The sequence below is a fragment of the Hyposmocoma kahamanoa genome, unplaced genomic scaffold (assembly GCF_003589595.1).
Source record: "Hyposmocoma kahamanoa isolate Upper Pololo Valley unplaced genomic scaffold, ASM358959v1 88, whole genome shotgun sequence".
Classification (NCBI taxonomy): domain Eukaryota; kingdom Metazoa; phylum Arthropoda; class Insecta; order Lepidoptera; family Cosmopterigidae; genus Hyposmocoma; species Hyposmocoma kahamanoa.
In genome coordinates, this window is record NW_020654466.1 from 20867759 (window position 1) to 20895272 (window position 27514).

Here is a 27514-nt window from a genome sequence, read left to right on the forward strand (position 1 = left end):
ACATTAACGCAGCCACAGTGCTGTCGTGTATAGTGAAGCATTTTTCTCCTATAATGTTAGCAACAATTTTCGCGGTTATTTGTGCGTCTTTCTAAAAAGTCATTACTGTCGAGGAAAATACAATTTACGAATTTTAAAACAGTGATAAGTGTATGCATGGAAGTATATATGGTGAGGAGTTATTAAAAAAGTCCCACCCGTCACAATGAACATATATATTTTTATTTTAACCAATAAATATGAATCTATTGGCATTTGCTTTTGTAAAAGTAACAATTAAGCTAAGGGTCATTATTGTGGCTTGGTTGGGCTTTGCGCACGAAAATAGGAATGTAAATATTAAGATTTGAAAGAGTATCCTACCCGTCACAGCGATCGGTGGGACACACTTCTAAACGTTTTTACTTTGAATAAATGTTTGTATTTTCATGGATTCGAGTTTTTACGATGTTTACTAGGTATAACAGTTACTTTAATTTCAGAGTTTAACATTTGATGTGTTAAATTGTGACGGTTGGGACACCATTTTGTGACAGGTGGGACAAGTTACATTTGAATACACAGAATTTAAAAAAATACACATTTATAAGTAGATCCATCATTTGTAAGCAAACTTTTTATAATTCTTCTCATAATTACATTTTAACACATAAAAAAAGTCAATTAAAAAGTGACAACATTTTTCCTGATGATTTTTAAGTATCAGGAAATTCATGAAAAGTCTGTCTCCACTAGTTTTAACTATATATTTGAGCAAAACTTCTAAAATTTGATATATTTTGATATGATAGATTATCTTCAAGGCAGGATTTTTCAAATTTTATTAACGCACTTTGCATGCGTGACTTTGATTTCATGTCGTCATAGACAGTGTTTCAAGAAAAATAATAGGATTACTTTATCAGTTCTTTAATTCTGTTTTTTTTTTATGTTAAAATGTTTTAATAAGACAAAAATTATAAAATATTGGCTTACTAACGATGGATCTCATATTAAACAGTGTAATTTTATTAATTCTGTGTATTCAATTGTAACTCGTCCCACCCGTCACAAAATCTTGTCCCACCCGTCACAAAATCTTGTCCCACCCGTCACAACTTAACATATTAATTTCCTTAAAATTTATTAAAATTATTGATTATGATGATTAATTTAGAAATCGAAACGCAATCGACGTAAATAATGTAACTGTGCATGCGCCATGGTCTGTCCCTGATGTTGTAACAGTATGTAAACGTTCCATTACTTAATTAACAATTTAAATGTTTTTTTTCATGTCTAGCATAACAATTACTGATATACGGTAACTAACTTTGTACTTTAACCTATTTCAATAACACGCTTGATTGCACGCTTATCTGTATACCATTTTTCCTACGCGTTATATGCTTATTGGATTTAAAATCTAAGCATGTTTTAATTGAGAAAGCTAATTTGTGAATGCTAAGTTTACTCCTGTTGTCTTCGTTAATGTCAACATTTCTATGCTTCATGGAGCAAAGCAAAAACAACTTATTAGGTCATTGCCTATACTATGGGAATACAATGACGGTTATAGCTTACTAGCGACCGCGTAAAATGTTTGTATACAAAAGGTTGTTTCTTCTTGTGTGTGTGTTTAAAATTTGTCACACGAAATTGTGAAGTGATTTACGCGGTCGCTAGCTACATCTGCAAGGCTAGCACGATAGGGTGCGACTAGCGTGAGAGCGACATAAAGCGCGAGATACTGTATTCTCGCTCTTTATGTCGCTTTCGCGCATTTCGCGCCTTATCGTGGTAGCTGTACTGTCACAGTAAACTCGTGGTAGAGGCACATATTTATTTTTTTATTTTAGATTAGATCATCCTTGTGTGCACGCCCGTGTGATATTTATCTATAAAAATCCGTTTATCCTAGTTTCGGTTTCTGATTTTTTTTTTATACAATTGAATAAATGTACAATATATCGATTTCTGAGGTTTTCGCGATCGAAATAGCGTATATTTGTTTTGTTAAAACCAACCAACGTTTCGGACCCTTTACGTTTCGGCCCCATGGTCACAGCTGAGATGGGTATAGTCATCAACGAGTCAACATTTATTGAGCTATGTTTGATTTAAGACATATATGAAATGTTCCACGTTAATGTGGATTTTTAGCGGAGATAACGGGACTAAACCGATGTCGCTCCTTTACATTAAAATAAGGCTGTTTACATTAAAAACAAAAATGACCACAAAATTAAGTTGACGTAGTGTTCATTGGATGTATCGATGTGTGATCAGACAACATCCGAGTAAATGTGTAAGAAGCAGACGATCGATTTTGTGTATTTTATAGATCGGTCGTCAACAATTCGAGCAAATTACGACTTCACCGTTCGTTTTCGTTTCTCCACTTGCACCTATCGTCTGGATCATATATTCGTCCCTTTAACTCGATGAAAATTGACATGCATGAAATCTGAATTGTGAACTAAGTAAATAACTTTTCTCTTTTAAAATTTAAAGTTACGTCCATTCTTGCTATAGGGCACGAATTATAGGACTGGAGTAATAGAATAACGCCTAAGGGCGCGTTTCCATTATGTCGTAAGTTTTTATTTATCGTTGGACGACGGTCGCGTCTAGCCTGTTTCCATATCACGACTATCTGTCTTGACTGTGTCGTGGTTTTTTTATCGTTTCACGACAACCGCCTTGTTTGCATATGTGAGACAACGGTATATGAAACGTTACGACAATAGTAACTGCGGTTATCTGTCGTCACATTTTTATCATGACGTCTTATTTATCGTTTGACGACTGTCGTTCTAGCTCTTCCCATTGTCTTGATAGTCTGTCGTCGTAACGTTAAAATACGTGAACGACAGTTAATCGTGTTGTACTGTTAGTAATATGTATAGCGTCGCTTTAGAGTGAAAACTTTTAACGCGTTCGCACGCAGTTCGTTTTTACTGATTTTTATTGAAAAAAATAAATAAAAATAATATAATATCAGAAAGAGGTATAATTAAACTAATTAAAATGCTAACTTCAAACGTTATTTGATTACATGTTACACCATATTTTTATCTTCATTCTGAAAGTTACATAGAAATCACATGTGAGGTTTTCACTCTAAGACGACGGTATATGTGAACAACACACTTTAACTATCTATCGTCACGACATAATGGAAATGCGCCCCTTAACCGTATATTTTTTCTCAGAAGGCGACAGAAATCTATGACCCCACACACACCGGTGGCGCCCCCGTACCACGACACAGTGACGATCGACTCTGACAACGAACCGGAGTACGATCGCCGCCGCGACTATTACGACCAACATCAGTCACCTATCATGATAATTTCTGGTAAGCGTAAGTATAGTTTTGTACCTAGTGCATGCTAATAGTAGAAAGCGGATAGTGGGCCCACGAGCAAGTATGCGTGACATTGGCATCCTGTATATGCAAGATTACTAAAATACCAGTTGCAAAGTGTCTACTTATGTAGACACAGACATCAGCTCGCCCTAAGAAATATTTTCTAAAATTTATTTTTCGTCTTTTTAGCATTAGACAGAAGGAAATTTTGGGTCTTTTGTTAGGCGCTATATCCATCATTAATTTTGTATGCAAAACAATTTAATACAAACCTTAACACGAAATTCTTAAGAGACGATTGCTACCTCAAGTCGCTTTGGTTGATTCCGTATGACAGTGAGTGCTGAGCAACCACTTTGGAAAAAATATGTAGTATAAGATTAGTATAGTGTGAAAACACAATTCCTTAAAATTTTCACGATAAAAAAAAACAAACTTACCTCGAAATTTAACGGGAAAACCGCTGTGCTCAATTTACATATACCAATGATTTTTTAAAATATCACCTGAACTGAATAGAACACGTATAGATACTATGTACGTTTTACGTTATGTAAAGATTTCTCATAGATGGGCGCTACGACTAAAAAGTCGTTGAAAGACCAAGTACAAAGACACGACGCAAGCACATAGAAAAATTCGTGAGGTCTGTTGGTTCGTTCCGTGGCTTAGTTGGTATAGCGTCTGGCACGGTATGCAAGAAGACGTCGGTTCGAATCCGACCGGATCGAAGGAATTTTTTCTGAGTGTTCGATCTTTGTATTAATAATTATAACAAACTAGTGGAGTAATTTCACAAAAAATAATTGAATATCAATTCAATAAAAATTTAATTAATACTATATACGTTTTTCAAATATCTTTAATTTCGAGTTCTTAGGTTTTCGCGATTGTTACACATAGGAAATGATACTATTTTTCCGGATTTAAATCGCGTATATTTGTTTTTTCAAACAAACCGACGTTTCGGGCCCTTTACAGGTCCCATGGTCACGGTTGACTGAAACGAAACGTCGGTTTGTTTAAAAAAACAAATATACGCGATTTAAATCCGGAAAAATAGTTTCATTTCCTATCTTTAATTTCGTTTGTAAAAGAATTATGGAATAAAGCCAGTGATCCTGCATCTAACTTACATCTAACTTGCTCGTGGAATTTACATAGTATTTGAAAATGCATGAACCTTTGACTATGATAGCTAAATAAGTTACTGCACTTAATTAACACAGATCGGAAAAGGCAGAGTATATATTTATGCTTAAAATTCAAGGTAGTTAACACGCATATGTACCTTTCTCTGAAATCCCAGTATCATTGTTATAGATAGCGTTTTGTTATATTTGTGTTTTCGAAATGTAACTAGCGATACCTTTACTTGGGTAGTGTATTTAGAAGTTTTGTAAGTATAAAACATAAGTATTTTATTTAGGTTTTTGGCTTTCATTTGTTGTATTCCACTCATCGAGTATATAACCAGAAATAGAGACGAAATATCCGATCTAAATAGCCATTTTTCCCTGGCAACTCACCAGGCAAATGAGCCTTATATCACTTTTAAATATCAACTTTCGTTTGCACTGGAATCACAAATTAGTAGGCTGAAATAATACAGCGCCAGCAACTGACCTGTGTACGTCTGTCTTCTGTATTTATTGTAATGAAGATTATAAATATCTCTAACTGGGCTGTTCTATTCGGTGGTGTGGGAAAAACAGCAAAACATTAATTACAAAACAAACGGAATCACATTTCATCGCTAATTAATTATTAATATGTAATTTTTCAATTTTCGACCATTGTAGCAAAGCTAAAGTTAAACTGGTCGATTTGAAGTGAAACAATTGACGACAACCGCCAATTGTTTCGAATTCGGACTGGCCAATCGGAGCGCAGTTGTCACCGTAATTATATGTCAGAATAGTTTCCAAACAAATTAAATGACATTTCGTCTCTATTTCTAATTGCATTAGCAGTAGCAAACAAAATTTTATTGGAAATACACACTTTTCCCCATAACTTTGAGATATTAAGTACTTTGTGTGAGATTCAAACTGATGTATGTCGTTTCGATCACCATTGTCCGATGCGGTCCATATGAAAAACATTCACCACCAACAGCCATGCTTGTCCGACATAGCAGTTAACGTGTTAACATCTTGTTAACGTTTTTTCTGAATGTTCGATCTTTGCATTAATAATTATAACAAACTAGTGGAGTAATTTCAAAAAAAATAATTGAATATCAATTCAATAAAAATTTAAAAAAAGTGTTAACATCTTTTATTTGTGGTATTCCGGGATATCAGAGGGAGGTACTCTTATGTCTGTAATCCGATCTCTGTTAATAATAATTGCTTTGTCGTTTATTTATATTTAAACGCTCATAAATCCTTTACAGAAACTAGCATGTTTTTTTACTTCGGTTTCACTTACGTAGTCACCAAAATATAGCATTTTCAGTTTCAATTTAAATAATTTGGTCTATATGGGGTAAGCACGGATATGGAGAAACATACGCGGTTGAATTTATGCACGCGGAATCACACTCCATGTAACCAGTAAACATGTATGGCAAGCCTTATCTGTTGATAAAAGAAGTGTATACGTCCCGGGCGGATAGTCTGCAGCGCGTACCTTTCTCTAGACATCTCAATAACAAAGGCTTTTGACGTCTTAGACTCTCCGATTCACGAACCACTTCGTCGCGAGTACAGCCCGCGGCGCACGCACAGGCGCCGCAGTCGCAGCCCGCGCAGCCGCCACCGCCGCAGCCGCGAGCGCGACCGCCACCGCAGCCGCGAGCGGGTCTCGCACAGGTAACACACTGCTGTTTATACAATTGTATTACCTGCAAAGGGGTGGGCTAAATGTAATTGCAAAATGTGGAAGCAGTACAGTTCCTTGTGAAAGAGATCGTCCGGGGAAGTACTGCCATCTTACCTATTTCTGCCGCCAAGCAGTAATGTGAGCATTACTGCGTTTGGAGGGTAAAAATGCTGGTGAAGTTATAGACACATGGGACTTGTCAACGTCTCAGGGTGACGGGCGGAGTGGCACTGCAACTGTTTCGATAGGCATGTCGCGTACCACCTGGCGCACAACTTGTACGTCTCGTCACCTTATTATATCATAAAAAAATTTTTGAATTTTATCAGACATAATTTGTGTATATTTTTTAACTTTAAATCACTATACTGAATTGTAAATATTTTTCTCTAAAGGGTCGAGAAAAAAGTCGAAGAACCACCGAGGTTTGTTGATGATAATTACGTAAATTTTTGCCAAAGTGTGATTGCATTGCCTATACACGAACGCAACGAAAGTACTTATATACGAATTATTTTCGTTGCTTCGTGTTTTTATTGTGTAGTAATTAATTATTGATAAAGCATTTGAACTTTGTAGGCATTAATATTTTCAACAAAACTATATTCCGTAAAATTTTGCTTGATTAGAATGACACATGTCACATTTCGCGAATCTGTGTTAGGGTGCGTACAGATCTGGCAAATGCGCCTGTTTGCGAAAGGGCCATGAGCTGCAAACGAACATTACACGTTATTACGTTGTGTAATCTGTTCGCGTACCGTTCGCACATATATTAACATATATTTAATTGCACGCAGCAGCGTGCAGCGCGTGTGCAGTGCGTGCGCAGCGCACATGCAGGGCGTTCGCGGCTTATTCGGCAGATCTGTACGCACCCTTCGGACACGGCCAGTGAAATCGAATATCAATATTAAATCTGATATATCGGCTGAATTATAACATATTTAAATCAGTGTTCTATATTACGGCACTAATTAAATAATCTCATATAGTTCCTTAGTAGGGTCCGCCCTACTGAATAGGTGCGGTGCCACTTTTTGTGTTAAATTTCCGTGGATGTTGCCTGGTATGGCACCAGAAATATACAATTTTGTCGAAAATAAAAAAGTGGCTTAATATTCGTAATATTTAAAATAAACCATCATTAACTTGGTTCCGTCTGACATAACTTCTGTATAAAGCTGTACAAATAAAGTTTTATAATATTTATTAGTGAATTTTCAGTATCGTATGTTAATGGGTTGTAACGTAAATGTGTAAAATAATTATTGTTTTATGATGTTTAAAAATATAATTTGTAGACCGCTGTTACAAATTTACGTCGTCTTAATTTTGCCGACCTATCGCTCTAATCAAGTTAAAATTCAACGGTGTGTAATAAACATTAATCGAATCGTTTTGTTGCTTCGTGTTTTTATTGTGTAGTGATTAGTGATAAAGTATTTATTATAGCTGCTTATTTTAATATGATGTTTTTTTCCAAAATTAGGACCTAAAGTATTTTATTTATAAAATTGCACGTTCTTGCTATTAGATAAGTTTTTACTTTTGCTGCCTTATGTAAGATTTTTATTGCGTTCGTAGCTACAAAATATAGCAGTGTACAGTCTGGTACATTAATACGTATACAATAAAGAAATTACAATAAGTTTTTTGTAAAAACTGTAATGGGGGTAGTTCGTTTGGCGCGTTTGCCATGAATAAAAAGTAGATGATTTTTTCGCCTAATTCGTAAGACGTTGATCTTTGTTTACGACAGTGTTTGAATCGGCCAATATTATTGTGAGGACAGTTTGCGATACATGCTACTTTTAGTAACCGAACTCATTTTGTAAAATATAATAAATTCATTGTTAATTGTACCTAAAATTTAATTAGCTCTATAATAATAATTTTCTCTTAAAAATTGAAATGCGTCATGTAACGTAATGTAAAATTTTTAGGAGAAAATTATTATTATAGAGCTAAATAACGAAACATTGAAACAATTTTTTTTTTGCAAATGACAAAATTTTTATGAAATTATTTATGTTATGATTTTATATTCGCTACATGAATACATATTAATGCATGTGATTGTACCAGTATAGTGTAGTGTCTATTTGTATTTGTGTTAGCTTACGCATGCGTGTGTATTATAGTGTGCATAAGTGTTAAATGATTTGTGCCCTCTTATATTTATGCTTTAATTTACACCGAGTTATGGGTCTCATTTAAACAAATGCGGTAATCTTGGCAATATATATTTTTTTCTCTATTACCGGATTTCACAATTCATTTATTTCTGGTAACACAGTCTGTTACAATAACAGGGGCCTTACCATGAACTCTTATTACAGTTCAGTATAGGTTCGTAACGACAAAAAAAGCGAGATGGTGATATACACTTCTTGTAGCGCTGTCTCACAACGATCCATTTTAGACCTAAACTGAATCGTAATAAGAGTTCATGGTAAGGCTCCAGAACAAGTATAGTTTCACAGTGCCCGGCCAAACATTGAAGGCATATTGTCTATTTTCTGTCATGCTCTTTTATCATATACATACACATTAACTTTAACTGCCTCTGTTGCCGAGCGGTTGCTATGCTGGTGTACCACGCAGAGGTCCCGGGTTCGATTTTTGGGCCGGAAGTAATATTTGTACTGGTTACATTTATTTCTCTCGTGGTGTTAGGTGTAATATATGGTTATCGATGTGTGTGTCCATGGCATCCGAGGGTGTTCAATAGTGCGGGGCTTTTTTTTTATCGACTTATCCATAGAACAAAGACCTATTTGTAAGTATACTTGTTTTCAGGACATAGTACATTTCGTTCGTTCTTCTTGGCTGTGGATGTCAGATCGACTGTTGTTCGATTTTATATTTCCGAAACGAAATAAGATATATAAATTCTCAAAACACCTTTACATAGGTCTTAGTTTGAATAACGAAATTATTCTCGTGACGTACATATTCTCTTTTCGCTAACAATCACATCGGACTTTGTTCTTCGGATGAATCGACAAACTTGACGGCCGTTTCCCATCCGGGTAGGCAGTACTTTCGTACATGCTCGTCGGTTAGGGTTGCTCTTGGCCTGACCTCTCTTTAGTAATAATAAGAAAAGTAAACTTGTATAACAAGTTTACACAAATATTTTAATATTCTCGTGGCAAGGAGATAACTTTCATCGGAATTATTTGTACAGGAGTTACTTGTAAAATACTAATAACCTCACAGGATTATCTTGATATCTAGATTTTAGTAGAGCTCTTTGTGAAAGAATTCGTCCAAGGAAGTATTGCCACCTTACCTATTTCTGCCGCCAATTGACATTACTGTATTCCGGTTTTGAAGGGTAAGGCGGCTGGTGAAATTACAGGCACATGGGACTTGTTAATTTATGTCTCAGGTTGACGAGCACAGTGGCATTAAAGCTCTGAGTGGCACTACAACTGTTATGGACAGGCGTGTACCATCAGGCTCACAACTTGTTCGTCCCGTCGATTGATATTATAAAAAAAAATATCACTACATCTTTGAGTCTGACTTTTAGTAATTAATTCATCGGATTTTTAGTACGTAAAAAAATATTTATGTAGATCGCTCTAAACCATAGTTTCTCAAAGTGGTCTCTGGTCAAAGTGCTGAAGAGTCGTACCGGTAGGGGCTTCGGAAGCATTTGAGAGGCGTTGATGCTGTTCACGGGGTGCTATCGTATTTGAAAAAAAAAAAAACCTGAATTATTGAATTATCTATATAAAGTATATATTGAATTGTCTATATAAGTATTACTTGTTTGTGTTAAGTTAATATATAAAAAATAATTCGTGTTTTCAATATTTTTTTTGTGGTTGCGTGGCCTTGATATTTTTTATCTTGCCTTAATGGGCGGGGAGCCAAAAACTTGGGAACCTATGCTCTTAACAGCGATAAGTGTGAGGATTTAAATCGTTCGGAGCGGTGATAACTATGCGGTTACAAAAGAAAACGTAGTGTAAATACCAGTCCGATGCAAAACTCAGGCGCGGGGGTGGTAATCGTCTCTTGTACTTATACCAAATATAGATCCAAAAATTGTCAGATAGTACAACAAAAACTTTAAACGTTTAATTTTGGTAAACTTATTATGTTTTGTAAAAAATCATGAAACATAAGTTGTTTATGATGTTAGTAATATAGCCCTACGAGTTTGTTTCACAAATAACCCTGTATAATCATGTTAATATGTCGTACATGCTATGATTATGAACCTCATTTGGGCATTACAAGTTATTAATTTACTCCGGTATTTCAGTGAGAGGTATTATCCACTCTAAATGTATCAAGTTTATCTAAATGTACTCATTCTATTTCGATATCTAGTTATTAAGCACATGCCACGCCGCCGTTGTTTGGATGAGGCATTAACACGGAATACGGTGTCTTATTGTTATTTTGAATACAGGTCACATAGTAGGAGTTCTCTGAAGAGACGGCGGTCGGCGTCTCGTGGCCGGCGGCGCGGTTCGACAGCTTCGCCGCCGCGGCACAGGCCCCGCCATCGGGACCCTTCGAGGGATAAACACAGGTATAACAATAAGCGTGTCTATTAAACACAGAAATATACTGGACGTCCCATGGATATGTTTTAGTAGCTGTACAGCGCCTTCTTAAAGAGTTAGTCCAAAGAAGTATTGCCACGGCACCTATTTTTGAAGGGTAAGAAGGTGAAATTACAGGTATATGGGACTAGTCAGCTTATATGCTAAGTGACAAATGGTGACAAATATCCATTTTAAATAAAAAAAAATAGAGCACAAAATTCTCTTTTCGAAACCATTGACTTACAATTATATGGACGTCGGGTCCGCGCTAAAAAGTGTCCGAACTTATAGGGCGTTAAAATCGTATACAGAGCGTCATTCACACTTTAGTCTTCGTTTGTTCGACTGACAGCGAAGCAAGCAAAATTAGACAGTACTGCGATGACATTACAATTTAAATTCAACGTTTTAGCTTTTTCATATTCCTTTACATGTCACTACGTTTAAATAGGTTGACTTGGGACATTTTTTTCGTGGTTTTTGTATTAGACCCGTCGTCCATTCATTTGTAAGTCAATGTTCGAAACAGTTAAAAATAGTTAGTCATGTTCGACTTACCGGAACCTACCCTAACCATGCATAGCTGAAATATCATGAAACAATTTCAATATTCTTAAGCTGGGTTATGGCTTTTTTATGATCTTAAAATAATATTGTGACGGGCGTCGTGACAGTACCACTCAGACATCGAGTATATAACCAGAAATAGAGACGAAATGTCATTTAATTTGTTTGAAAATTATTCTGCCAAATCATTACGGTGACAACTGCGCTACGATTAGCCAGCCCGAATTCGAATCAACTGACGGGTGTTGTCAATTGTTTCACTTTAAAACGACCATTTTGACTTGAGCTTTGCCATAATGGACGAAAGTTAAAAAATTACATTTTATATTTAATTACCGATGAAATCGACTCTCCCACGTAAAGTATCGTATGTCGAAATTGCCAAGTTTACAGCGGAGCGTTTTAAAATTCTGAATTCACAGAAACGAACATAACACGTGACCCGCCCCTTGATATAAAAATAATTCTTCCAAGAAAATAAGCGATTTATTATTATTATTACTGTGTTCTGCTTTTGAAGGAAAAGAGTGCTGGTGAAATTACAGCGACTTGTCAACTTATGTCTCTAGGTGACGGGCGCATTGGCATTGCTCATCAGATCTTTGAGATTTTAGCTCAGAGTAGTACTGCAACTGGTATGGACAGGCGTGTAGCTTGTTCGTCACGTCACTTAGTATTATAAAAATAAAAAAAAGATTTGCTCTAATCGATGTTTTAATCGACTTCGAAAAAAGGAGGAGATTCTTTGTGCAGGAGTACTCCCTGGTATGGACAGGCGTGTCCTTTACTACTAGGCCGAGAGGAAAGTGTTTTAAATATTGTAGATAGGATAGTTTGTTTTATGAAGATATTATTTTTGAAAGTAGCAATGCTAACAACAGTACTGTTACAATCAAAGATTTTTTTAAAGTTATCTCATATCATCTGGGAATCAAACCAATCTAAACTAACTCTGTGGGCGCACGGTTACCGTGCCGGACTGCCACGCAGCGGTCCCAGGTTCGATTCTCGGGCCGGGAGAAATATTTGTATGGCCTACATTTATTTGTCTCGGAATTTGTGGTTGCCTATATGTGACACAGGGTTTTCCTAGTGAGGGCCTATGTTGCGTGTATGCGTTATTATTATTATGATAATTTTAATGAAATGTTGCTTGTAAGGAATTAATCCATTCTAATTTACACTTTCGATCGGCATCATACAAGTACAGGATGTTTTTTTTTACATTTCTTTTAGAACCAAGCACTCCCCTAGTCCTCCGACCACATTACTGCAGCGCAAGATCGACTTCAAGGAGAAAATCAGCGATACCAGTCTGTTCGCTGAACTCGTCAAGGATAAGCACAAGAGAGCTAAGGTAAATTACTTTCATAATTTATTCATACTTATCGTCGCCCTTGTCTTCCATTGGGATACGAAGATACAGTAGCAGTAGAGCCCTTGTGAATGAGGTCATCCAGAGAAGTGCTGCCACCTTACCTCTTTTTATTGCCGAGCAGTAATATCAGCATTACAGTGTTCCGGTTTTGAAGGGTAAGGGTGCTGGTGAAATTACAGGCACATGGGATTTGTCAACTTATGTCTCAGGGTGACGGGCGCAGTGGCAATGCAACCTCAGATCTTGACTGTAATTGTTATGGACAGGTAGCTATCATCAGGCCCGCGACTTCTTCGTCTCATCACGTCAACAACCACATAGACAAATTCGTAAGATCTGCCGGTTCGTTCAGTCGGGAAAGCGTCGGCTTTGTATGCTGAAGACTCTGGTTCAAATCTAATCGGATCGAAAGAATCGTTCTTAGTGTTCGATCTTTGAATTAACAATTGTAACAAAACTAGTGGAGTCATTTTACAAAAAAATAGTTGAGTATCATGGTGGTAAAATTATATACATACAGTGTTTACATATGTACATTTTTCCTTCGGGCTTACGCTGCTTTTTAGACTTAAGGACGATTTGAAAATCTCTCTTGTTCTTACAGAAACTGCAAGAGATCCTGAGTCAGAAGGAGGATGAGTCACAGGGTGCGGCATCGACGACGTCGGCCAACCCCGAAGCACCTGCAGATGACCTCTCCAACTCCACACTCGATAACAGCTCACTAGTATGTATAAATCGCATTTCCTCTCATGGTTCACCACACCATCGCAAAAATTACCAAATTTTGACAATCCGTGGTAGTGCCCCGTTTAGCTCTTGCAGGTAGTCTAAGATGTTTGAAATAAATATTGTAAATGATATTTGTATATTTACAAAGAGCAACCCCTAGAGTTTCTTTGCTCATTCTTAGGAGAATCTGCATTACGAATGAGCAGTAGAGTTTAATCATTATGACAATTTCAAGTGTAATTTCGACCCCTCCTACGTAAAGTATCGTATGTCGAAGATGCCAAGTTTACAGGGAAAAAAAAAAAATAACGCACACACACACACACTCAACATAGCCCTGCACTAGGGAAACCCTGTGTCGCGGGTGCCATGGACACACACATAGACAACCACCAATTACATCCAAACTCACGAGAGAAATAATTGTAGGCCATACAACTATTTCTCCCGGCCCGGGAATCGAACCTGGGACCTCTGCGTGGCAGTCCGGCATGGTAACCGTTAGGCCACGGAGGCAGTTAATTCAGAATTCAGAACTGTAAAATACTCCCCTGTAAATTTGGCAATTTCGACATACGATCCTATACGTAGGAGGGGTCGATTTGCTTCCTATGAAATAAACATTATTGGAGTTGGAGTTTGAACTGTTCATAATGCTACTCTCTTACTAATAAATACACTCCGGGACACATAATTGGAGCCACCTTGCATTTTTATCCTTAAAGTGCAAGAATATAAAAATATAGTTATCGTCGAAGAAAAAGTTTTCTCCGGTTTTTTAAATTTAAATTTTTAATAAGGACTTAAGGAAATCACGTTTAGTATACCAATGTCAAAGTTGCATAATAGATTTTGATCAATCAAGCATTGTTTCCAGGAGTATATAATGTAAATCGGGCGTAATGTTAGGGCGCAATTCAATTACATATTCTTTGAACTACGTTTGTAATTCTTGTAATAACTGCCTGTGGTTTCTTTTCAAGGCGGCTCCAACTAATGAAGTCGTCTTCATGTCTCTTTCTATTTCTGAAAGGAATTGTTCAGGGCCTGGTTTTAACTTCTATTATTTATTTCCAGCCATTTAAAGAGAACGGCGAAGTACCGAAAGAAATTCAACCAGACATAACTCCCCTGCCAGTACCGCTGCCAGGCGAGGAGTCGAAGCCGCAGCTGCCTATGCTGCCGCCACCTGAATTCACAGCGCCGCTTGACGCTAATGGCGACGCGCCGAACAATGAATCTGAGGTGGTGGTGGCATTTCTTTGTTAAAGATTCCTATATTTATTTTTGTTCAGATATACAAAACAATATTTCAGTATTTGTTGGTACGAAGATTGGGCACATAAGCCACATGCGAACTCACGAAAGCTGAAGCACTGAAGTGGTCGACTTAGCCGAAATCGGCTGGGAGCATACATGCATATTTATTAGTACCAAAACGAATTAAATGAATGTTTACTAACCGACTCTCAACTCGACTATTTTTGTACGTATGTCACGCGATTAGTTGTGAACTGATTTTTATGATTGTTTTTTTGTTGGATAGTGGGTACCTTCAGTATTGGTCCCATTTAAATTTGAAGAAAATATTCCACCTCTACGGGTGGGTTAAACCTCTAGGGGATGAATCCGGTTTCGCGCACTTTCCGGTAACCGATTTCAATAAAAGTTGGCAAATATGTGTAATTCGAATTTTTAAGGTCGGTCTTTATAAAAAAGTTACAATTATTGTTGGTAGTTTCGTTCATATGCAGTCTTTTCTGCGATGCATTATTTGTCTTTCCCCATTGACTTACAAATAAATGGACGACGGGTCTAATACAAAAACCACGAAAAAAATGTCCCAAGTCAACCTATTTAAACGTAGTGACATGTAAAGGAATATGAAAAAGCTAAAACGTTGAATTTAAATTGTAATGTCAGCGCAGTACTGTCTAATTTTGCTTGCTTCGCTGTCAGTCGAACAAACGAAGACTAAAGCGTGAATGACGCTCTGTATACGATTTTAACGCCCTATAAGTTCGGACACTTTTTAGCGCGGACCCGACGTCCATATAATTGTAAGTCAATGTCTTTCCCCCATAGATTTTAGAGAACACGATTTGAAAGTTCAAAAAATTACCGAATGAAACCAGTGAATATAAAATTTCTTTTGTAAATAGGTAACTAAATATTATATATAAATAAAAATAATCACGGTATTCGTAATAAGATCCTGTCCGTTTGTTTTCTCAGTTTCACAACTTTGAGTTACGACAGTATTTGTTTTCATATCCGATTTATTTCGGTTCACACGCAAGTTGTTGAAGTCAAAATACCATTATTTGGTTCAGTGGCGAGGCGTCCATATAACTCGATTCCCACCGGCTTGCCTAAAATTTTCCATGTATCATTAAATATTTTAAAATAATTTATTACATTTTGTGCTCAGTTTTACGTGTACGATAATTAACCAGTGAAATAAAGTGTACTGGTATCTTGTGTGCTAATAAGTGTTGTGTTTAATTGTCCCCAAGGCGCCACTTGTTAAGACAAATGTTTTTTTATTTTAGTCCGGCTGTACTAAAAACAATTTTCCAGCCTCGCCCTTGTTGGATTTTAACTTAAATATATCCTTTTTTTTTAATGCAACTTATAGGTTTTATATTTAAAAGTAAAGAAATCACTTAGTGTTTATGTTTACTTTCTAATATGGAACCTATAAGAGCCGTTACACACAGTGACTTTTTAGCAGCAATGCACACGCGAAGCAGCTGCTAATCGCCTACACACTTTACACACACCCGCGACTGCATCGATACAAACGCGCAATTGCGTCGCTGCTAAAAGTTACCGTGTGTAACTGCTCTTATTTACATAAAAAAGGATTATTTAAGTTTAAAAGCAAAAAATTATATTTTAACTTACAACAACTTGCGTATGAGGAATCGATATGTTTTAGCTGTATATCCAATTTACTAATAGCATCTTTAAATGACCTATATTCAGCTGTGCACACTGTAACTGATGTATCGCTAAAGATATATGCCACGGTTTGCAGAGACCCAGTACGCCCTCGCGGGGCACCCCTTGCCCCCCCGTGCCGGCCCCTCTGCCGCCCCTGCCCAAAGTGTGCGGCAGCGTTGTCGAGGGCGTCTTCCACCAGAACAGCCAGCAGCCCAAGCCCAAGCCCAAGAGTCTCACCAAGTTGCCCATGCCGCCTAATACCCAGGTACGATGACTGGTTCGCGCTGATGAAAGATGGCTTCATCTGATTCTTCTTCCGTTAACATATTTAATAATAATAATTTACGGGATATGTTACTCAACCGCGTGTTTATCGCTAGACGAACTGGTCAGCACTGAATCTTCACTATCCACAAACATAGCGCGAGATTGCAATGGGTCGTGCGTGCTATTAATGGCAATTTTTGGTGGAAATAGGCTGGCAAGATTTCAATTCCCGTCTCGCCTCGTCTTGTCTCGCTTCGGCGGTAGAAAACCACATTTAGACCTTAAAACGATTTAATTTTGGAGTGCACTAAACGACAATAGAAATAGATATACTAGAAAGTTAAAATTCCTACTTACAAACGCCAACTTTAGCAAAAATATCTGAAAAACTAACTCAACTCTATTAAAAACTGTTGTTATAATATCTTGTTTTTATAATTTTAACGTAATAATTTGCGTAACAATGTTAAACACTTGTGTGTAAATAATTATACAGGTGGAAGACTTAAAATCACTTGCCAACGACAGTCCTTTAAGTACACCCTCACCGAGCCCCGTCAAGAAACCAGATAAGCCAAAGAAGTCGGGCATCATGAACTTACCTATGCCTCCTGGTGAGTATGTTCTCTTCGACCATGGTCCTCGAACGACTCTAAACAATTTGACACAAATGGTTAAATGTAAGCCGTAGATAATTTCCTTTGCAGTTTCCTTAATAACGATTTAAAAAGTTGTTAGTACATTAATAACGATTTAAAAACTACTACTAGTTTCGTGACTTGAATTAATTATAATTTGACCTCGCCTCTGCTTCAGGCGTAGGTCAAGCATAAACCCACTTAAAAAAAAATTACAACTCTAAAAATAATGCGCCATTTCCACCAATATATGATATAAAGTTGCTTACTAGCAGTAGAGCTCCTTGTGAAAGGGTTTGTCTGGGGAAGTATTGCCACTGTCGCCACGCCTAAGGTTCAATCATAATGTAAATTACATATGCGACATTCTTTCTATCACAACAACCTTTAAATAGAGTATCTTTCTTCCTGTACACTTCTTTTAACTCTATTCTACTTCATAGGACTACTATAATTGTCCTAACAGGTTCTTGACCTCATATCGATCCTCCGGATCTGAACTAGTAGGATCCTCTGATCCCTATGATAGGCCTCCACACACACCCCTACAGCCCTTCCTCTGCCACCGCTTCATGCCCCCTTGTACCGTCAGTACAAGTGGCGATCTCATTCTAATTCTGTTACTGATTCGTCATACTCTATTTTCTAGCTGTCTAGTCAACAAATACTGTATCTACGTTAGTAATAAACATTGTGCGAACTTACCAACTATAGTGCCGACCAACCAGTGCACTTCCAGCAGATGCCTGATATCTCACCTTCATTTGAGATGCCTGTACTGCCGTGTTAGTTCCCTACTCTTAGGTATCATAACAGATTAAATTTATGATGATATTACAAAACTTATACTAAATCGCGACAGCCACCTTACCTATTTTTACCGCCAAGCGTTACGATTTTGAAGGGTAAGGGTGCTGATAAAATTACAGGCTCATGGGACTTGTCAACTTATGTCTTAGGGAGACGGCCGCATTGGGCAGTGCCCCTCAGATCTTTGCGATTTAAAGCTCTGAATAGCACTGCAACTGTTATAGACAGGCGTGTAGCTAACCACCAGGCACACGATTTGTTAATTCCATCAAAGAAAGAAAGAAAACTGCTATTAACTGTTATTACTGTATAATAAATAATGATATAATAATAATAATAAAAGAATAAACAAAATTAAATAGAAACAATTGATAATGCAGTACCTAATTCACCGTCATGCGTATCGCGACTGGTGCAATCGGGACTTCCTCAGCTTTAGTCACAAAAGGCTTTTTTTAAAACCGTTTCGTGGCGCTGATTTTCAGCAAGTCAGGGCGAGTGAACCACTGACAACAATACAGAACTCAACAATAAATAAATAAACAAATAAGAAAACCGACATACTAGGTAGTGTACATACAACTACATATATACATCACTTGAGTCTATAAAAAAAAAGATTGCTAAATACGTTATTAGTTAAGGTTTATCATCATTATTTTCAATCGAAAGATGTTCGCAGCTGTGCCAAAGATATTTGTGTGAATTTTGGGAAGATTTGGTAATTACGGAATATACACCGTTGCCTCATCAATCAACGAAACTAAAAAGGATTATTTTTATTTTGTCTATACTAATTGAAAACTACTTCAGATTTAAAAATTAAGTTACGGAGCGGCATTACGGTCGTGATATACGGTAAAACTTCTTAAATTTAGATTAAAAAAAGAAACTAATCGAAGTAGTAAAATATCTACGTCAATTGCCCAATCAGGGGGTCTACTGTCGTTCTTGTTCGAAACAATCACTGTGAATAAGTAATACTCGAGCAAATTGAAGACAATGTTCGGTGTGAAGCTTTATTTGCATCATCAAAGTCTCATCCAACGAACCATAGACGGCCAACTTCGCGTCTATAGAAAAGAATACGTTTATTTGCCAGAAAACAGTACTTATACAGATCTTGAGTAAAATTAGGTACATTATATTCAACCTGCACGCAAGTGTGCAAATGGTAATGGTACTTGGTACTTGGTGCAACGGGCTGGTGTCCGCAACTCGACGTCAAGGCGCCTATTTTGCGTGGTAAATGGTATTTCACTTTGACTCTACAATTACAAATCAATTTGCATTTCGAATTGATATCAATTGGCATTTGTAACTTCTAAATATTCTTTATTCCCCGTCGAGTCTTCTACTACGTTGGCGTAGGCGTTGGTGGGGTCTACGTTGGCGTGACAAAAAAATGGGGGTTAACAATTCGTAAGCGTCCTCGAAAATTTATCTGCTTTCGATAGTGATCGATGAGATCAATGCAGGCAGATAATATTTTAAGAAGCTCATCGACTGTTACTTGTAAAAACTTGCCTATTCCATATTCAGTACAACGTGTCTTTACTTTTGTGACATCCACTCACAACACAATCAATTAAATTCTCACCTTTTTTTTCGAAAACTATTATTTGTGGTTGGAACGTAGCAATTTGCGTTGCAAATATCCATAATTAGATCCAATCTTCACATTTTTTGTCGAGTTTTGGGAATATGGTAGAAATGTAGCTGCAGGGGGTTCACCGGAACCAGCTAAATTTTGAAAGTGGTCTATGAGAAAAAAAAAAGTCTTGGAATATCTGCTTTAAAAGCAATGTGTCAATTGTGATTTAAAAGTAAGTCCTTGTAGTGATTTAATTACATTAAATAAATTATGTAAAAAATCTTATAAATATGTTGAAGTAGTTATTCTTATAACCGAGGTTGTGTCAATTTCTTTTCATTTTAAATAATTTTTGATACTATATATACATGTAACTGTACATGTATACACAGATAACATAACAAGTGCAATAATTTCTTTAATTCAATATGTTTAAGGGTAAGTCTGCAATCGCTGCAGGCAAAGCATCTTTATGGTTTGTTTGATGAAACTTTGAACAAATGTAAGACGCAATCTCTTTTTACCCAACTTTGGCTGAAATAGAAGTGTGAATGATGTATGCGTATATTAAATATTTAATTTGTTTCATTCCTCAGTGATACCAGGTTCTGAGGAACTAAGCGGCGACGACCTGGACGGGTCAACCCCGCCACCTGCCTCTCGAAGAGACCAGTATTCGCATGTGTTCAGCTCACGAAAGACTGCAAGGGATCTTGTGAGTTGTGAATTTGTATATCGTTATTGTTATCTTTTTTAACTGCAAAATTGTACATGATGACATCATCATCATCATGTTTCAACATTCAAAAGTAACTTGGAAACGACTGGCGAAAAGAATAGCCACGAGGCATCAAACATCCTTTATTAATAATAATAACGCACACACTCAACATAACCCCGCACTAGGGAAACCCTTTGTCGCGGGTACCATGGACACACACATAGACCACCGCAAATTACATACAAACTCACGAGAGAATTAAATGTAGGCCACACAAATATTTCTCCCGGCCCGGGAATCGAACCTGGGACCTCTGCGTGGCAGTCCGGCATGGTAACCGTTCGATCACGGAGGCAGTTTATTATTATTATTATATTATTTCTAATTTATTTATTATATTAGACCGGTCAGATCGTTACAGACAGTCCCTAGGTTATGACTAAGCCTCAAGTATTTAATGACATAAAAATTACTCACGGCTGTATTCACAGATGACGTCATATTTAGACATGCTGCGTAGGTATAACAGATACACGGGTGTCAAATGCGTAAGGTAAATTTACGTAGATACAAATGCTAAATTTAATGAGCCAGATTAAATTCCAAAACGTTGCCTAAAAGATGCAGTGAGTGACAAGTTGCAGTGAGCGTGCGACTATCGATGCTTATTTGGTACTACATTGACGGAATTTTTAATTTTGGCGAAATTGCATTAAGTATTAAGTAGTAAGTAAGTAAGACACATCTGTAACATAATATATATATGTTTTGTAAAAAAAACACAAAATTTTATTGACACGTCATAAATTTGAAATAAAATTAAAAAATCATTTCAAATCCATTTCCTGTAACATTACAGGAAGTATAATTGCGTCAATGTAGCACCAAATGAGCGTTCTCATATTCGAAAGAATTGTTCCCAACAAGCTGACATAATCAGCTAAACGAAACAACAGGAACCCATCATCTATCAGTCCGCTCTCGTCAGTGTGTCGCCAAAAAACGTCACTACAATAATATTGAGTAACACTATAGTCTATTCAAGTTAGCGACCTAGTATAGGCTCCTCTCTTTCGCACTACATGACAAGGACGTAAGATGAAGGCACATGGTTAAGTGGGCGACAAGCGTTAGAATAGTTAGTTAGTGCATAAAGGTGTTTAAAAAATAAAATAAAATATTTTTATATACATTTCTGTAATTTTTGTTTCAACAATCTCGCATTTCACATCAGTCAACGTATTAAACCGAGTCGCAGAGTAAGAAGGTACCAGTCCATTAAGAAAGCCAAAGTCGCAGGTAAAGAAACACAGATAAGTAGTAAACAGAGAAAACAACTCGAGTCCGCACCTGAAAGCCGACTAATAAGCTCGCCATTATGAATGCGGCTTTATTATCTCTAACCAATCACGTGCGGCTGTGTTTTCTCAGTACTAGGTCGCTAACTTGAATAGACTATGGCAATATGAATGTCATCCGACACAAAAGTAACTCCGATACGTTACTAAACGCTGTGTAACCAGATTTTTTATTAATATCAGCGTTAATAATAATGAACCTGTGTAAAATTAATTTCAGTCTGGGTCAAAGTTGAAAAGACCTCGGATACTGAAGCGGCGCGGCTCCAAAGTCGTACCCGTGGCGACGCCCACGCATCATGCTAAAGACTGGGGAGAGAAGTGTGTTGATGGCTTCCAGGTACGTTTATTTCAATGCTTAAATGTTCTTTGTAAGGTCTAGAAATATCAAATATTTAGTTCTTGTTATCGTATCGTGGCGCAAGCTTTGACCAATCGGCGTAAGCTAGTCGCCAATTTGTTGCCCAAGATGCGCCTGACGTACAAAAAAGTAGTGTTGTAAAAAAAATCCCGAGTCCGATTTTAGGACATTTTATGACTCGATTCCAATTGACAAGATTCGACTCATAAAGACAGAGACTAACTGCGCGATGTATTACGAGCCTATCGAGTTTCCGAATAGACTCGAGTTCGACATTAGTGCTCGAGTCTATTTATGTAACAATCGCGCTTGAATTCCAGTCTTTTTGTGGAACGAGTCGGGCTATGTTAGCGGTGTTGTGGTGTGTTCATATTTCATTATACTATAATTAAATATGAAAATCTTTCTTTTATAAGTCACCATATTGGGTTTTTGTATTTTATTTAATTTCTGGGAAATAGTAGTTATTCAGTAAAATTGAACCCTGCTTGTCGTACTAGACATTCCAGTGTAGTCGCTTCGAGTCGAGTTTTCTAACTCGAATTTTGTTCAAACTCAAAGTAGGGTTACGACTCGAGTTCTTTTTATACTCAAGTCCGTGCTCCGATGACTCGCGCTTGACTTGACTCGGACTCTTGGGAGGCCACCGAGTGGCCCGAAATTGAGCAGAGTTAATAAATGTTGAGTTCTGGACCCGAGCGTTTTACAACATACCCCATGTGTATTTAGTTACATTTTATACATTTGGGGGCAAGTTATTCAAGAACTACCGCTTTATTAGCACTTGCTTCTATCGTATCAATTGTATACACTTATAACTACTGTAGCCCAGAACCCCCCTACTATGGCTGCAAACGGATTGTGGCTGCCCACCCACAATAATATAATTTCACAATTACCAATCCAGTTTTACAAAACCCTCTTCACTCTTTTACTTTGTAGCCTGTGACCAGCAAAGGTTTCAGCCCATACTTGTTACGCTACTTTGTAACATCCTTTTGGACAAGTTAGAACTGCCATGTACAACATCTACATGTTACGAATAACGAAACGTTTTATACTCGACTAAAACTCCTTTTATACCCGACTAAAACTCCTTTTATACCCGACTAAAACTCCTTTTATACCCGACTAAAACTCCTTTTATACCTAACTACTCCTTTTATACCCAACTACTCCTTTTATACCCGACTAATACCCCTTTTATACCCGACTAAAACTCCTGTTGTACCCAACTAAAAGTCCTTTTATACCCGACTAAAATTTCTCTTATACCCAACTAAAAGTCCTTGTATACCCGACTAAACCTCCTTTTATTGGTAAATGAATCCTGCACGCTGATGAGTTTCTTTTGAAACAATCGTAATTTTGTTTAATTTGACTTCGTTGTATTTCGACAAGCAGTAGTTCACTACTTTATTTTATATTCATTATTCTTATTTGCGTCATTGACGATCATGTTATTTATCCGTTGACATTGTCTTTTGAAATAAATTAAAATGACATCTTATTAATAAATGCTATTACAATTTAAATGAATTCTTTAATGACAAATAAAAATAATAATATTATAATAAATTTGAATAATAAATAAATCTTAATTAATTCTGCTTATAATATGACGTATTTCTTATTATATGACATACTTTTTTTATTTTATATTATTTGATAAATAACAATTCTAATTAATAATTGAAACCTCGGCCTACCTCTGCTCTTATTGTTATCCCTTATAAAGGGCTCATATGTGTAGCATTATTTTAATTTTAAGACATGTATGTGTCATATGAATGCAATAAATATATTTATGAGTATTGAATTGTAATATTGTGATATTGATAATAGGAAATAAATGTTTCTATTCTATTCTAAAAGAAAATTGATTTTAATGCTTATTTCCAGGTGATAACTCAAATAGGTGAAGGTACATACGGCCAAGTATACAAAGCGCGAGATAAAAACACCAGTCAACTCGTAGCACTGAAGAAGGTTCGACTGGAGAACGAGAAGGAAGGCTTCCCCATCACGGCCGTGCGGGAAATCAAAATTCTTCGCCAGTTGAACCATAAAAACATTGTCAATTTGAGAGAGATTGTCACGGATAAACAGGACGCTATGGATTTTAGGAAGGTTGGTACTTTGGCTACAGATTAGGGGTTTGCTTTTTTAAATACATGCACGCTTGGCCGCTATCTTATTTGATGTTAATCGACGTGACTAAGAGACTATCCACACACCCACACACATAAGAGAGTCTAGTTCCGTTCGAAATATTTAGGGCGGCCATACACGGGCAGCCTGAAGCAGCTAGTATCAACTGCTTCAAGCTGCGACCACATAGCAAACTACAGTCTTCTGTGTACACCTACACAAAACAATAAATAAATAAATAGCAGTGCGGTGAAATTAGGCAACACTGACTGCTCGACCTGTCGACTGCTCTCGCGCAATTACCTCTGCGCGCGCTCTTCATTCCACATCACGCGCGCATTTTCGCAGCAGCAAATTCTGCGCCGCCGCCGCCGTCGTTTGAGCAAAAGTAGCAGTAGTGGTGCTTTTTCCTCAAAATCCATGTTGCTACTGATTTGAATGATATTGAAATTGTGACTTGTTGAGCAGTTGGTACCAACTGCTGCAGTCGATATCAACTATTCTAGCGATTATCAATGGCAGCCTCAAGGTGTTGACTATGACTGCAAGAGCGGTCCGTGTGTGTTGATCATTGACTCGAGCAGGCCATGTATAACCACTCTTCAAATATAGTCACTTAGGGTATTTGCTACCCTTAGAGGTGTGTAAATTTCAAATTTGAATTAGACCATTACTGAGGTACGTTCAATAATAACATTCAACAATAAAATAATTATCGAAATCGTTTCACAAATGTCAGACAATCGCGTAACATGCACAAAAAAATAGCCGAGTTGAGAGCTTCCTCCTTTTTTGAAGTCGATCCAAAATATATTTTAAAAAGTCGCTTCCGTATTTCGACAGCAATTCACGGGGAAAAGGGAACTTCAGGTATAAAAGCATTTGAATATCTGAACATTAATGGTCTGTTTCAATCCATATTATATAAAAAGTAAACAAACCTGTTTGGTTAAAATTCTAAAGCAATCACTCAATAAATCGAATGCGAGCAACACTTTCAGGTATATTTCGATCACTTTTTCCAACAATATTCATTTGAATAGCATCGTAAACTCGTATTTGGAAAATGGTAGTTCAAAAGTGAGTTTATTTTTCATCTATACTTCTACGACTTGTCTACGGTTGCATAGTGCTGTACGAAAAAAAAATGTTCCGTTCATTCAATTAAAGTTTTTGTAATCATGTAAGGAAAACCGCTATCATGACTCAATTAAACAAATCGATTCATTCAATTAATTAATCGATTTTTAGCTTGCATTACAATTGACTATCACTAAACCGTCTATGGTCAGGTCAGTGACTTGTTTGTTTACTTTTTGTTTAAAATAGATTGAAACGAAGTATACTAATGATGTACGTCGTTCACAGGATAAGGGCTCATTCTACTTAGTCTTTGAGTACATGGACCACGACCTCATGGGCTTGTTAGAGTCGAAGATGGTGGACTTCACAGAAACGCACAACGCATCTATCATGAAACAGCTGCTCGATGGATTAGCCTATTGTCATAGGAAGAACTTTTTGCACCGGGATATCAAATGTAGCAACATTTTGATGAACAATAAGTAAGTACTGTACATCGAGTATATAACCAGAAATAGAGACGAAATGTCATTTAATTTGTTTGAAAACTATACTGCCATACCGTTACTGTGACAACTGTACTCCGATTGGCCAGCCCGAGTTCGAAATAATTGACGGGTGTCGTCAATGGGTGTTGTCAATTGTTTCACTTCAAAATTATATAATATTTAATTACCGATGAAATTTGATTCCGTTTGTTTTGTAATTAGATGCTTTGCTGTTTTTCCCCACACCACCGAATGGAACTCTATCTCTAAACCATTGTTAGAGGTATTATCTTTATTACAATAAATACAGAACATTTGTGGAATATACGGCGACGTACACACAGGTCAGTTGTTGGCGCTGTACTATTTCAGCTTTCTAATTTGTAATTTCAGTGCAAACGAGAGTTGATATTGATAAGTGATCTATCACTGATGCGTTACCAGGAATGTATGGTCCTTATTTCGTCTCTATTTCTCGATGGTACTGTGTTGTCAATAAAATATTTTGTGTTTGAGCGCACTCTTCTGAAAGTGATAATTAGTTTTTTGTTTTTTTTTTTTTACTTAGACATATTATCAAAGGGCGCTTTCAAATTAGACTTGTAGAAACGCTAGATTGGCGCGGCAGAACGTTTTAGTAATCTTTAGTTCATTAATTATTATAATTATTAAACAAAGATAGAACACTCTGATTCGGTTGTATTCGAACTAACGTCTCCCAACAAACATTGCCAAACGGCAACTAAACCACTGAACAAACCAACGGACCTCGCGAATTTTCCCATGTGTTTGTAGCAGATCCTTGTTTTGGTTTTTAACGACTTTTTTGTCGTAGCGCCATCTGTGAGAAAACTTTGAAATTTCTCTTTTTTCTCACTCACTAATTGTTACTGTCTCTGTGGCCAAAGTTTTACCATGCTGGCCCGCTACGTAGAGGTTCCGTTCGATTCCCGGGCCAGAAGAAATGTTTGTATAGCCTATATTTATTTCTCTCGTGAGTTTGGGTGTATATTGTAGTTGTCTATGTGTCCATAACACCTGCGATATAGGGTTTCCCTAGTGCGGGACTGTGAATGTGCTTAAAAAAGAAAATTGTCAGTGCAGATAGTGTGTTAGGATAGTGGCGTTGCAACTGCGTTTCTAAATATTGTATAAAAATTAATAGCGCTTATGTAGCGACGAGTTTTATGAATGTGTACTAGGCAATAATTTGGTATTTAGCGAGAAATAAATATTTAGCTACTTGTAAAAAAAAAATATTAAAACCGTGACCTGTCAATCAAAAACGCGGAAACTTAGGCACTCGTTGTAGAATTATTGAGTTCTCCGTATACATTTGTGAAAAATGTTATTGTCGTGATTCATGTCGAAGACGTGTGAAGTCTCCAACTAGCATAGCAGGCTAATAATCTTAACTCTCTCGTTGGAGTTGATTGATGTCATTAAAACTATTAATTTTCAGAGGCGAAGTGAAACTGGGCGACTTCGGTTTAGCACGATTGTGGTCGGCGGAAGACCGACAGCGGCCTTACACGAACAAAGTGATCACACTGTGGTACCGCCCGCCAGAGCTACTCCTCGGCGAAGAGCGCTACGGCCCGGCAGTCGACGTATGGTCAATGGGATGCATTCTTGGAGAGTTATTCTTAAAACATCCACTGTTCCAGGTAC

General features: G+C 37.1%; 1 protein-coding gene across 7 annotated transcripts in view; it reads left to right on the plus strand.

Annotated features, from left to right (window-relative positions):
* Positions 1-27514, plus strand: part of LOC113235630 (cyclin-dependent kinase 12) — a 43076-nt gene that overhangs the window by 7650 nt on the left and 7912 nt on the right. For 2 of the 7 annotated variants that reach the window (XM_026471412.1, XM_026471418.1), the window contains 14 exons: positions 3195-3346; positions 6030-6168; positions 6574-6603; positions 10611-10733; positions 12553-12673; positions 13299-13421; positions 14504-14674; positions 16467-16637; positions 17136-17253; positions 20278-20396; positions 21981-22100; positions 24024-24251; positions 25641-25837; positions 27306-27510. In XM_026471412.1, the coding sequence (XP_026327197.1) occupies positions 3195-3346; positions 6030-6168; positions 6574-6603; positions 10611-10733; positions 12553-12673; positions 13299-13421; positions 14504-14674; positions 16467-16637; positions 17136-17253; positions 20278-20396; positions 21981-22100; positions 24024-24251; positions 25641-25837; positions 27306-27510 (2017 nt within the window). The remainder of the gene's footprint in view (positions 1-3194; positions 3347-6029; positions 6169-6573; positions 6604-10610; positions 10734-12552; positions 12674-13298; positions 13422-14503; positions 14675-16466; positions 16638-17135; positions 17254-20277; positions 20397-21980; positions 22101-24023; positions 24252-25640; positions 25838-27305; positions 27511-27514) is intronic. The other 5 variants (XM_026471413.1, XM_026471415.1, XM_026471414.1 and 2 more) reach the window with 5 other exon arrangements.